Source organism: Bombina bombina, chromosome 2 (genome assembly GCF_027579735.1).
Source record: "Bombina bombina isolate aBomBom1 chromosome 2, aBomBom1.pri, whole genome shotgun sequence".
Classification (NCBI taxonomy): domain Eukaryota; kingdom Metazoa; phylum Chordata; class Amphibia; order Anura; family Bombinatoridae; genus Bombina; species Bombina bombina.
This window is the reverse complement of record NC_069500.1, coordinates 244,512,011-244,525,680: the sequence shown is the minus strand read 5'-3', so window position 1 is coordinate 244,525,680 and position 13,670 is coordinate 244,512,011. Positions and strand designations below refer to the sequence as shown.

Here is a 13,670-nt window from a genome sequence, read left to right as displayed (position 1 = left end):
GAGAGAGAAGTTTTAAAAGATTTTTTATGTTTACTAGAAGGAGAAATAACAGACATATATATCAGCAGGAGGATACGGCACACACTTTATCTTCACAGCCACCTGGTGCTCAGCCAAAGCATACATACAGTGAATAAGAACCGGATCCAACGGACGGTCTCCGTTTTGCAGAGAAATCCAAGAACAGCCGGCACACAGGTTTTTATCAACAATCCGTTTTAATGTGAAAGAGAAACCAGACGTTTCGGCTCTAACACGAGCCTTTTTCAATGGTATTCAAACCGGATGTATCAAACACAACACAAACCCACACCTTAAATACCCACCCATCCCCATGTGAGCACCAATCACCATACAGACCTGAGCCGCACCCTCCGGCACATAGTAAAAAAACGGGGCTTCACAATACAGCTGATTCTGAACAGACGCGGCGTGACTTCATTAGGGCACCAGGTATCCAAGGAGACACCGTGTAAACCAACATATCCGATCTCCATGGTAATGTGGGAGGGTGTGGATTCAGATATGCAGCTGACAGGCGCAATATTCATGTGATCAAAAAACGGGGGCCATGAGTGAAAGCCCAAAAAAACAAAATATTAACATATATATATATACAGAAAAAAGGTATCTAAATATTATAAAACAGGGAACAATACGTTAGTATATATAGGTAATGGTTGTAAATACGCTACCTCAACCCAAGGGTAAACAAATAACACAGCCCTCTATACCCAGTACGGTATCAAGGCATGTGGGCAGTAGCAGAAATAAACCATATCATAACAAATTATATATTCATATTTGCATCATACACTGGAGGAGTAGGTAGAAACAGAGTAGGATGACTCCCTAGAGGCCTTTATTTGTATTTATAACAGCAGCCAAAATCTATATTGGCATTAAGTCCCCGAGGTGCGACCGTATTCAGGGTGAAAATCCACCGGGCTTCCATCCTCAGCAAGGCTTGACCCCTGTCACCACCCCGCCGGTGGCAAGGCACATGATCAATCAACATTACTCGCAGGGAGTAATTTGTGTTGTGTTTGATACATCCGGTTTGAATACTATTGAAAAAGGCTCGTGTTACAGCCGAAACGTCTGGTTTCTCTTTCACATTAAAAGAGATTGTTGATAAAAACCTGTGTGCCGGCTGTTCTTCAATCTCTCTTCAAAACGGAGACCGTCCGTTGGATCCGGTTCTTATTCACTGTATGTATGTGTGTATATATATATATATATATATATATATATATATATATATATATATATATATATATAATCTACACACATACATATACACATACATACACACACACACACACACACACATTATAGAGGTTTGTAGCTTTCTAAAGAAATTCATGTTAGTGGTCCACGGAATTCAAAATTGTGAGTTTAGTGGTCCCTGAGGTCCGAAAGGTTGGCGACCCCTGGTTTAGAGGACCCTTTCTCTACGACGAATAGATCTGTATTTCACTTTCACCTCACTCCTCATGAAAAGGAGGCAAAAGAAAATGATCAAGAATTATGGGAATTGGGATGGATTTAAAGCTCTTATGTGTTTTGGGGCATCTTTTGCAGTTAATTAATGGAACAGACTTCTTAAAAATGAAATGAAATTCAAGAATTTTTGTTGTATACATATGTATCAATGTGAAATGATCAGATGCAACTAAAAAGAAATGCAAACTCATGCTCAAGCACAAAGCTGCATCTTCAACAAAAAGATAAACAGATAAAAGACCACAATGCTTCATTTCTACAAGCCTATCTGTAGCATGCCCCTTCAGTGAGTTTTCCATGATACTCATATAAGATGTTGGCAATTAATAAAGTAAAGCCCACCTGGAATTTGTTGCTGTATTATTCAAATCAATTTTAAGCAGAAATCGCTCCTGACTCAGAAAAACTTCTTTTCCCTTTTTCAGGACAGTCACTAGTGGAAAACCTGCATGCTGAGTCCATGTCTTCATCATATTTTTCACATCTGGGTTTCCTTTGGTTATCTAAGCAAAGAAGGCGTGTGCTCATTGTTTTATTGGAATACACACAAACATATAGATAGATAGATAGATAGATAGATAGATAGATAGGATAGATATGAAGACGTTATATTTACATTAATTGTATTTTTGCAATATTGACCCATGTAGTATTACTACTATACCCATTTACTGATTATTTGTAAAACCATAGCGTGTGATTACATTTTTTCACTAATTTGTACCAATGTGGTTTGATATACTGAAATTTGTCCGAATAAGCTGTTAAATAGACATGGGATTTTCTTTTATTGATTATAAAAATAAAAAGCCATTGGTAAATACTGCAAAAAAACTACATTACATAAAAATGCCATACATTTCATGCATCAATGGCAATGGTGAGAGGAAGTGAAAATTTCACACTGAAAACTGGTCAGTCGCTTGACAAGATATGCATGTGAAGGATTAATGTTTTGGTAAAAAAAAAAAAACATAAGATTTGAAAAAATGCACTGTACAAAATGTGAGTACTCCGAAAATATCAAACACTTACTAAATTCATACTGTCCCATAAATCCTCACTCTTTGTAGAACCATACTTATGAGCCATTAAGTACCCATTGAGACCACGCTTGAAATCTTCCTCTGATAGGTACGTTTTTAGCATTAAGAGGAGAGATGCACCCTACAGAACATCATAAGGCAAAAAATTACTGCACATCCACACAGGAAATATTGAATACAAAGTGTATCTCAACTTCTTCAAGATAATTACAATATTATTGAACACATTAAAGTTATCCTTTGCAATTAATATACATTTGCTTTGTTATTGAAACAACTATTCATACCCAGTTTGGTATAAAAATTAAACAAACTGAAGGTCCTTAGTTTGACCTTAGGGAAAATGGTAATTATTGTGTACTTTACAAAGTTATGTCTTCTTTGGATGCTTCAAGGAATAGTTCTAGTCAAAATTAAAACTTTCATGATTCAGATAGAGCATGCAATTTTAAACAACTTTCTAATTTACTCCTATTATCAATTTTTCTTCGTTCTCTTGATATTTTTATTTTAAAAAGAAGGAATGTACGCATAGGAGCCGGCTTATTTTTGGTTAGTTAGGTAGTGCTTTCTGATTGGTGTCTAAATGTAGCCACCAATCAGCAAGCGCTACCCAGGTACTGAATAAAAAATGGGCTGGCTCCTAAGCTTACATTCAAATAAAAATACAAAGAGAACGAAGAAAAATTGATAATAGGAGTAAATTAGAAAGTTGCTAAAAATTGAATGCTCTATCTGAATCATGAAAGAAAATTTTGGGTTTTGAATTTAAGTTTAATTTTGAATAGACTATCCCTTTAAATACAGAGGTCTGATTGCTATTACCTTCTTTTCAAGGGACATAGCATGACTATTATGCACCACTAGCTAAAAAACCAGCATTAAAAAAAGGCTTCTTTATATTTTTTGAATATATCCAAACTGGCCCTATGCACGCATGTGATGCCAATGTTTGCACTAACAAGTGTTCTGTAAAAATGCTCTCTGCATGGGGAATAACTAGTAGTTAGCAACCATGCACCATGCATGTGCACATGGGACCGGTTAAACAAAAAAACAAAACAATTAACAGATAAACCAGACTTTATAAAGCATTTTCCATGTCAAAGTGCCTTGTGAACATTTAATTTGGGCAGGAATGGACTTCCATCATCCTTTAAAGGATGGAATGCTAAATTGGCACTGCTAGGATTTGAACCTGCAAACTGTATGTTTCAACAGATACTGCAGGTACTACAGGCAACCATATCCTACAATTATATTAAAATTTGTTTTTCATAAATGTTTCTATATATTTAAAATAAAAAATGATGCTATTTTGTATATTTTCATTCAGAAAATATTAACAATGGCAAATTTCAAAATTGAGACTACATATATTCTTCCAAACCTCCAGTCCCAGAGAGGAACAGTATGGACTTTCCAGTTATCTGTACAGTACTGCCCCCTGCTGTCATATCATGAATACAATCTCTAATGCCCACAGCTCATTCAAGTGACAACATCAAATTTGTTAACATTAAGGTTTTATTGCTTTAAAAGTGGTGTCAAACTTAAAAGGGACATAATACTCATGTGCTAAAACACTTGAAACTGATGAAGTATAAATGTAAAAAGATGACAAGAAAATATCACCTGAGCATCTTTACGTAAAAAAGGAAGATATTTTACCTCACAATCTCCTCAGCTCACCAGAGTAAGTTCTGTGTAAAAAGTTTTACTTCAGCTGCTCCCAGCTGCAGGTAAAAGAAATTAAAAAAAATAATAATTAAGAAATGAACAGCAGCCAATCAGCATCAGCAGTGCTTAGGTCATTAACTATTTTACTGTGATCTCATAAGATTTGGCTTAACTCTCATGAGATTTCATAGTAAACTTCCTTAAACTTAATAGGGAAATAATATGAGTGTGCACGAATGTTCGCTCCTTTCACTGTCCGGGGACAAACATACTGATTTGCTGCTTAGAAGTCCTTTACAATGGGATGTGGCTACTGAGGAACTTTTGAGGTAAAATAACTTTCTTTTTTACATAGAGATGTTCAGGTGATGTTTTCTAGTCAGCTTTTTACAGCTATGCTGCATCACGGTCAAGTGTTTCAACATTTGGGTATCATGGCCCTTTAGTTAAAGAGGAAAAAAAATACCTTAATATAGGAAACTTCATCAAACATTTCCTCAATTTGCTCCCGAGACTGCACGTCTGTGGATATAGGATGAGATGTGCTGAATGAATCCTTCTTCATAGCTTTAAATCGCATGCTCAAGAAACCATCGTCCTAAAATGCATTAATAGTTCACAGGTGAAAATTTTCTATGAATGTGTAAGAAGTCAAAGCTATATACTGACTGAAAACAGAACAGGAAAGTTAAACTCTGAGATCAAAGCTAGAAGACACACACTTCACTAACCATGTGGTGGAAAAAACATAATTTATGTAAGAACTTACCTGATAAATTCATTTCTTTCATATTAACAAGAGTCCATGAGCTAGTGACGTATGGGATATACATTCCTACCAGGAGGGGCAAAGTTTCCCAAACCTTAAAATGCCTATAAATACACCCCTCACCACACCCACAAATCAGTTTAACGAATAGCCAAGAAGTGGGGTGATAAGAAAAAAAGTGCGAAGCATATAAAATAAGGAATTGGAATAATTGTGCTTTATACAAAAAAATCATAACCACCACAAAAAAGGGTGGGCCTCATGGACTCTTGTTAATATGAAAGAAATGAATTTATCAGGTAAGTTCTTACATAAATTATGTTTTCTTTCATGTAATTAACAAGAGTCCATGAGCTAGTGACGTATGGGATAATGACTACCCAAGATGTGGATCTTTCCACACAAGAGTCACTAGAGAGGGAGGGATAAAATAAAGACAGCCAATTCCTGCTGAAAATAATCCACACCCAAAATAAAGTTTAACAAAAAACATAAGCAGAAGATTCAAACTGAAACCGCTGCCTGAAGAACTTTTCTACCAAAAACTGCTTCAGAAGAAGAAAATACATCAAAATGGTAGAATTTAGTAAAAGTATGCAAAGAGGACCAAGTTGCTGCTTTGCAGATCTGGTCAACCGAAGCTTCATTCCTAAACGCCCAGGAAGTAGATACTGACCTAGTAGAATGAGCTGTAATTCTCTGAGGCGGAATTTTACCCGACTCAACATAGGCAAGATGAATTAAAGATTTCAACCAAGATGCCAAAGAAATGGCAGAAGCTTTCTGGCCTTTCCTAGAACCGGAAAAGATAACAAATAGACTAGAAGTCTTACGGAAAGATTTCGTAGCTTCAACATAATATTTCAAAGCTCTAACAACATCCAAAGAATGCAACGATTTCTCCTTAGAATTCTTAGGATTAGGACATAATGAAGGAACCACAATTTCTCTACTAATGTTGTTGGAATTCACAACTTTAGGTAAAAATTCAAAAGAAGTTCGCAACACCGCCTTATCCTGATGAAAAATCAGAAAAGGAGACTCACAAGAAAGAGGAGATAATTCAGAAACTCTTCTAGCAGAAGAGATGGCCAAAAGGAACAAAACTTTCCAAGAAAGTAATTTAATGTCCAATGAATGCATAGGTTCAAACGGAGGAGCTTGAAGAGCTCCCAGAACCAAATTCAAACTCCAAGGAGGAGAAATAGACTTAATGACAGGTTTTATACGAACCAAAGCTTGTACAAAACAATGAATATCAGGAAGAATAGCAATCTTTCTGTGAAAAAGAACAGAAAGGGCGGAGATTTGTCCTTTCAAAGAACTTGCGGACAAACCCTTATCTAAACCATCCTGAAGAAACTGTAAAATTCTCGGTATTCTAAAAGAATGCCAAGAAAAATGATGAGAAAGACACCAAGAAATATAAGTCTTCCAGACTCTATAATATATCTCTCGAGATACAGATTTACGAGCCTGTAACATAGTATTAATCACGGAGTCAGAGAAACCTCTTTGACCAAGAATCAAGCGTTCAATCTCCATACCTTTAAATTTAAGGATTTCAGATCCGGATGGAAAAAAGGACCTTGCGACAGAAGGTCTGGTCTTAACGGAAGAGTCCATGGTTGGCAAGATGCCATCCGGACAAGATCCGCATACCAAAACCTGTGAGGCCATGCCGGAGCTATTAGCAGAACAAACGAGCATTCCCTCAGAATCTTGGAGATTACTCTTGGAAGAAGAACTAGAGGCGGAAAGATATAGGCAGGATGATACTTCCAAGGAAGTGATAATGCATCCACTGCCTCCGCCTGAGGATCCCGGGATCTGGACAGATACCTGGGAAGTTTCTTGTTTAGATGAGAGGCCATCAGATCTATCTCTGGGAGCCCCCACATTTGAACAATCTGAAGAAATACCTCTGGGTGAAGAGACCATTCGCCCGGATGCAACGTTTGGCGACTGAGATAATCCGCTTCCCAATTGTCTACACCTGGGATATGAACCGCAGAGATTAGACAGGAGCTGGATTCCGCCCAAACCAAAATTCGAGATACTTCTTTCATAGCCAGAGGACTTTGAGTCCCTCCTTGATGATTGATGTATGCCACAGTTGTGACATTGTCTGTCTGAAAACAAATGAACGATTCTCTCTTCAGAAGAGGCCAAGACTGAAGAGCTCTGAAAATTGCACGGAGTTCCAAGATATTGATCGGTAATCTCACCTCCTGAGATTCCCAAACTCCTTGTGCCGTCAGAGATCCCCACACAGCTCCCCAACCTGTGAGACTTGCATCTGTTGAAATTACAGTCCAGGTCGGAAGAACAAAAGAAGCCCCCTGAATTAAACGAAGGTGATCTGTCCACCACGTTAGAGAGTGTCGAACAATCGGTTTTAAAGATATTAATTGATATATCTTCGTGTAATCCCTGCACCATTGGTTCAGCATACAGAGCTGAAGAGGTCGCATGTGAAAACGAGCAAAGGGGATCGCGTCCGATGCAGCAGTCATAAGACCTAGAATTTCCATGCATAAGGCTACCGAAGGGAATGATTGAGACTGAAGGTTTCGACAAGCTGTAATCAATTTTAGACGTCTCTTGTCTGTTAAAGACAGAGTCATGGACACTGAATCTATCTGGAAACCCAGAAAGGTTACTCTTGTTTGAGGAATCAAAGAACTTTTTGGTAAATTGATCCTCCAACCATGATCTTGAAGAAACAACACAAGTCGATTCGTATGAGACTCTGCTAAATGTAAAGACTGAGCAAGTACCAAGATATCGTCCAAATAAGGAAATACCACAATACCCTGTTCTCTGATTACAGACAGAAGGGCACCGAGAATCTTTGTGAAAATTCTTGGAGCTGTAGCAAGGCCAAACGGTAGAGCCACAAATTGGTAATGCTTGTCTAGAAAAGAGAATCTCAGGAACTGATAATGATCTGGATGAATCGGAATATGCAGATATGCATCCTGTAAATCTATTGTGGACATATAATTCCCTTGCTGAACAAAAGGCAATATAGTCCTTACAGTTACCATCTTGAACGTTGGTATCCTTACATAACGATTCAATAATTTTAGATCCAGAACTGGTCTGAAGGAATTCTCCTTCTTTGGTACAATGAAGAGATTTGAATAAAACCCCATCCCCTGTTCCGGAACTGGAACTGGCATAATTACTCCAGCCAACTCTAGATCTGAAACACAATTCAGAAATGCTTGAGCTTTCACTGGGTTTACTGGGACACGGGAAAGAAAAAATCTCTTTGCAGGAGGTCTCATCTTGAAACCAATTCTGTACCCTTCTGAAACAATGTTCTGAATCCAAAGATTGTGAACAGAATTGATCCAAATTTCTTTGAAAAAACGTAACCTGCCCCCTACCAGCTGAACTGGAATGAGGGCCGTACCTTCATGTGAACTTAGAAGCAGGCTTTGCCTTTCTAGCAGGCTTGGATTTATTCCAGACTGGAGATGGTTTCCAAACTGAAACTGCTCCTGAGGACGAAGGATCAGGCTTTTGTTCTTTGTTGAAACGAAAGGAACGAAAACGATTATTAGCCCTGTTTTTACCTTTAGATTTTTTATCCTGTGGTAAAAAAGTTCCTTTCCCACCAGTAACAGTTGAAATAATAGAATCCAACTGAGAACCAAATAATTTGTTTCCCTGGAAAGAAATGGAAAGTAGAGTTGATTTAGAAGCCATATCAGCATTCCAGGTCTTAAGCCATAAAGCTCTTCTGGCTAAGATAGCCAGAGACATAAACCTAACATCAACTCTAATAATATCAAAAATGGCATCACAGATAAAATTATTAGCATGCTGGAGAAGAATAATAATATCATGAGAATCACGATTTGTTACTTGTTGCGCTAGAGTTTCCAACCAAAAAGTTGAAGCTGCAGCAACATCAGCCAATGATATAGCAGGTCTAAGAAGATTACCTGAACATAGATAAGCTTTTCTTAGAAAAGATTCAATTTTTCTATCTAAAGGATCCTTAAACGAGGTACCATCTGACGTAGGAATGGTAGTACGTTTAGCAAGGGTAGAAATAGCCCCATCAACTTTAGGGATTTTGTCCCAAAATTCTAACCTGTCAGGCGGAACAGGATATAATTGCTTAAAACGTTTAGAAGGAGTAAATGAATTACCCAATTTATCCCATTCCTTGGAAATTACTGCAGAAATAGCATTAGGAACAAGAAAGACTTCTGGAATAACCGCAGGAGCTTTAAAAACCTTATCCAAACGTATAGAATTAGTATCAAGAGGACTAGAATCCTCTATTTCTAAAGCAATTAGTACTTCTTTAAGTAAAGAGCGAATAAATTCCATCTTAAATAAATATGAAGATTTATCAGCATCAATCTCTGAGATAGAATCCTCTGAACCAGAAGAGTCCAAAGAATCAGAATGATGGTGTTCATTTAAAAATTCATCTGTAGAGAGAGAAGATTTAAAAGACTTTTTACGTTTACTAGAAGGAGAAATAACAGACAAAGCCTTCTTTATGGATTCAGAAACAAAATCTCTTATGTTATCAGGAACATTCTGCACCTTAGATGTTGAGGGAACTGCAACAGGCAATGGTACATCACTAAAGGAAATATTATCTGCTTTAACAAGTTTGTCATGACAATTAATACAAACAACAGCTGGAGGAATAGCTACCAAAAGTTTACAGCAGATACACTTAGCTTTGGTAGATCCAGCAGGCAGTGGTTTTCCTGTAGTATCTTCTGGCTCAGATGCAACGTGAGACATCTTGCAATATGTAAGAGAAAAAACAACATATAAAGCAAAATAGATCAAATTCCTTATAAGACAGTTTCAGGAATGGGAAAAAATGCCAAATATCAAGCTTCTAGCAACCAGAAGCAAATAAAAAATGAGACTGAAATAATGTGGAGACAAAAGCGACGCCCATAATTTTTAGCGCCAAATAAGACGCCCACATTATTTGGCGCCTAAATGCTTTTGGCGGCAAAAATGACGCCACATCCGGAACGCCGACATTTTTGGCGCAAAATAACGGCAAAAAATGACGCAACTTCCGGCGACACGTATGACGCCGGAAACGGAAAAGAATTTTTGCGCCAAAAAAGTCCGCGCCAAGAATGACGCAATAAAATGAAGCATTTTCAGCCCCCGCGAGCCTAACAGCCCACAGGGAAAAAAGTCAAATTTTTGAGGTAAGAAAAATATGATAATTCAATGCATAATCCCAAATATGAAACTGACTGTCTGAAAATAAGGAAAGTTGAACATTCTGAGTCAAGGCAAATAAATGTTTGAATACATATATTTAGAACTTTATAAATAAAGTGCCCAACCATAGCTTAGAGTGTCACAGAAAATAAGACTTACTTACCCCAGGACACTCATCTACATGTTTGTAGAAAGCCAAACCAGTACTGAAACGAGAATCAGTAGAGGTAATGGTAAATATAAGAGTATATCGTCGATCTGAAAAGGGAGGTAAGAGATAAATCTCTACGACCGATAACAGAGAACCTTATGAAATAGACCCCGTAGAAGGAGATCACTGCATTCAATAGGCAATACTCTCTTCACATCCCTCTGACATTCACTGCACGCTGAGAGGAAAACCGGGCTCCAACTTGCTGCGGAGCGCATATCAACGTAGAATCTAGCACAAACTTACTTCACCACCTCCCTTGGAGGCAAAGTTTGTAAAACTGATTTGTGGGTGTGGTGAGGGGTGTATTTATAGGCATTTTAAGGTTTGGGAAACTTTGCCCCTCCTGGTAGGAATGTATATCCCATACGTCACTAGCTCATGGACTCTTGTTAATTACATGAAAGAAATGGTAAAAGCATACTGTGTTTTTTTATTTTCTTCTATATGGAAACAGAATGTTAAATAATTAGTCCCAATACCATGGCATGTTTTATAGGTTATTACAGTATTAAAGGGATGTTAAACACAAATAGTAAGTTGCATGATAAAGTACCTTTTTTTATCAGAGAAGAATTTTGCAATGAAAAATGCATCCTTATTTTGTTCAAATAGTTTTTTCTCTTTTATGTTTTTCTTTTCACGTTTTTCCATGTTCCCCAGAACAAAATGACCCTTTCTAACCAATCATAAGCAAGTACACATATATTGCATGAACTCTGTTTGCGCACGTGTAGTTGGGAAAGAGACTGGTGAAGCAGACTGATGCATCACGGGAGGGTGGAGGGAAGAGGGATTCCCTACCTACAGAAAAAAAGGTTTGTTGAGGGAGGGATGGGAACACCCACAATACGGTAAAGGGTGAGGGGGAAAAGAAGGGGGTCACTCAAGCAATCAGTTGAAAGGGAGAGGTGATCACTAAACTACAGAAAAGTTTAAAAAAAAATTAAGTAGTAAAAAAAAAAAATTATGCTTACCTGATAATTTCATTTCCATCGTGGGGAAGAGAGTCCACCAGGGTGAGGCAAAGACACCCCAGCCAAAGGCTTAAATACCTCCCCCACTCCCCTCATCCCCCAGTTATTCTGCCGAGGGAACAAGGATCAGTAGGAGAAATATCAGGGAATAAATGGTGCCAGAAGAACAAAAATAAAAATTAAAAACCACCCATCAGGTAAGCATAATTTATGTTTTTCATCTAAAGGGGAAGAGAGTCCACGGCTTCATTCATTACTTGAGGGAAACAAACACATACCCAAGCTCTAGAGGACACAATGAAAACGGGAGGGCAAAAAAAGGCAAACCCTAATCTGAGTGCACCACAGCCTGCAAAACCTCTCCCAAAAACTGCTTCCGCAGAAGCAAAATGGGACGAAAAGTGTCCTCCTTCTTGGGAACTACAAATAGATTTGAATAGAATCCTAGACCCTGTTCCACTAGAGGAACTGGAGCAATCACTCCTAGGGATGATAGGTCATTTATGCAGTTTAAGAAGGCCTCTCTCTTTATCGGATTCCCAAATAACCTTGACAGGTGGAACCTGCCCCTGGGAGGATAAGATTTGAATCATATTCTGTAACCGTGGGATACTATATCTATGGCCCAAGGATCTGGAACATCACGTATCCAAGCCTGCTGAAAAAAAGAAAGCTTGCCCCCCACTTGAACCACCACAGGATCGCGGGCGGCCCCTTCATGTTGAGTTAGAATCAACGGAAGGCTTCTTAGCTTGCTTTCCCCTATTCCAAGGATGACTGGACCTCCAAGAAGACTTGTATTGATACGACTTGGAAGAGGAAGACTTCTGTCCCTTAAAGTTACAAAAGGAACAAAAATTTGAATTCTGGCGACCCTTAGGTCTATTCTTTTTATCCTGAGGTAGGAAAGAACCCTTTCCACCTGTAATGTTTTACCCTTATAAGTAAGAGATAAAAGCTTGGACTTGGATGTAACATCCGCAGACCAAGATTTTAACCAGAGAGCTCGCTCTGCTAGCTAAAACAGTAAAACTAGAAACCTTGGCACCCAGCCTAAAAACTTGCATGTTGGCATCACAAATAAAGGTATTGGCTTGCTTGAGAGCATTGATCCTGTCTTGGATCTCCTCTATAGTAGTCTCTTCTGGGATAAGATTAGATAAATCATTGCACCAATAAGATGCTGTCCCCGCAACTGTAGCAATACTAGCAACAGGTTGCCACTGTAATCCCTGATGAATGTACATCTTCTTCAAAAAAGCCTCAAGCTTCTTATCCATGGGATCCTTGAAAAAAAAAACTATCCTCAATAGCAATAATCGTGTTCCACGAGTCACTATATAGTCGGCAACAGGAAACATCTTCTTAAAAACAGGGGAGGGGGAAAAAGGAATTCCTGGTTTATCCCATTCCTGAGTTATAATATCTGCCATACGGTCTGGAACTGGAAATACTTCCACAGATGAGGGTACATCATATACCCTATTAAGCTTACTAAACTTCTTTGGATTCTCCGCAACAGATTCTGATTATTCCAAAGTAGCAAGAACCTCCTTCAAAAGAACTCTGTGTTCTAACTTAAATCTTAAATTAATCTCCTCTGAATCTGCAGAATTTTTCACTACAGTATCAGAATCTGACAATTCCCCTTCAGTAGCCACTGAAGAATCATCCTCTTCAGATAATTGAGACAAACTTACTAACGCAGCTTTAGCGGAGTCAGCCTTACTAACATCAATATGTCTAGATTTCTTCTTTCGCTTACCAGAAACCTTTGGAAAAGCTGATAAAGCTGCAGAAACAGCAGAAGTAATCTGCGCAGCAAAATCCCCAGGTTAAAAAAAAAAAAAAACCCAGGAGGTTGAGAGGAACCACAGGGCACTGCCTGTGAAGCTTGGGATGCTTGAGGGGAAAGCTGAGGCGTAGCTAAGATAACACTATTCTGAGAGACAGGAGGCTCAGGGAGAGACATATTATCTTTAAACTTTAAAGTTTTATTTAAACATGAAGAGCAAAACTGTACAGGAGGAATTATCTTAGCCTCCAAACACAATAAGCATTTTTCAAATTAATCAACATCAGTATTAGTGTCCATAATTGGGTATCAGTTCACAATTAACAAAAAAGTTTAAATGCCAAATTAGGTTTATTTACATGAAGCAATAAAACATAAATAAGCACTTAAAACCCACTAGCACAGAAAATCGGACACACCTGGTAGCAAAAAACACCTACTAGTTACCGGAACAGCCCAAATC

The 13,670-nt window shown here is 38.2% G+C and overlaps 1 protein-coding gene across 1 annotated transcript in view; it reads right to left on the bottom strand.

Moving 5' to 3' along the window:
- The window catches only part of LNPEP (leucyl and cystinyl aminopeptidase), a 538,618-nt gene that overhangs the window by 257,403 nt on the left and 267,545 nt on the right, over window positions 1-13,670 (bottom strand). The window contains exons 8-10 of the mRNA XM_053701508.1: window positions 4,699-4,830; window positions 2,542-2,673; window positions 1,849-2,009 (exon numbers count right to left, since the gene is read on the bottom strand). Coding sequence (XP_053557483.1) covers window positions 1,849-2,009; window positions 2,542-2,673; window positions 4,699-4,830 — 425 coding nt within the window. The remainder of the gene's footprint in view (window positions 1-1,848; window positions 2,010-2,541; window positions 2,674-4,698; window positions 4,831-13,670) is intronic.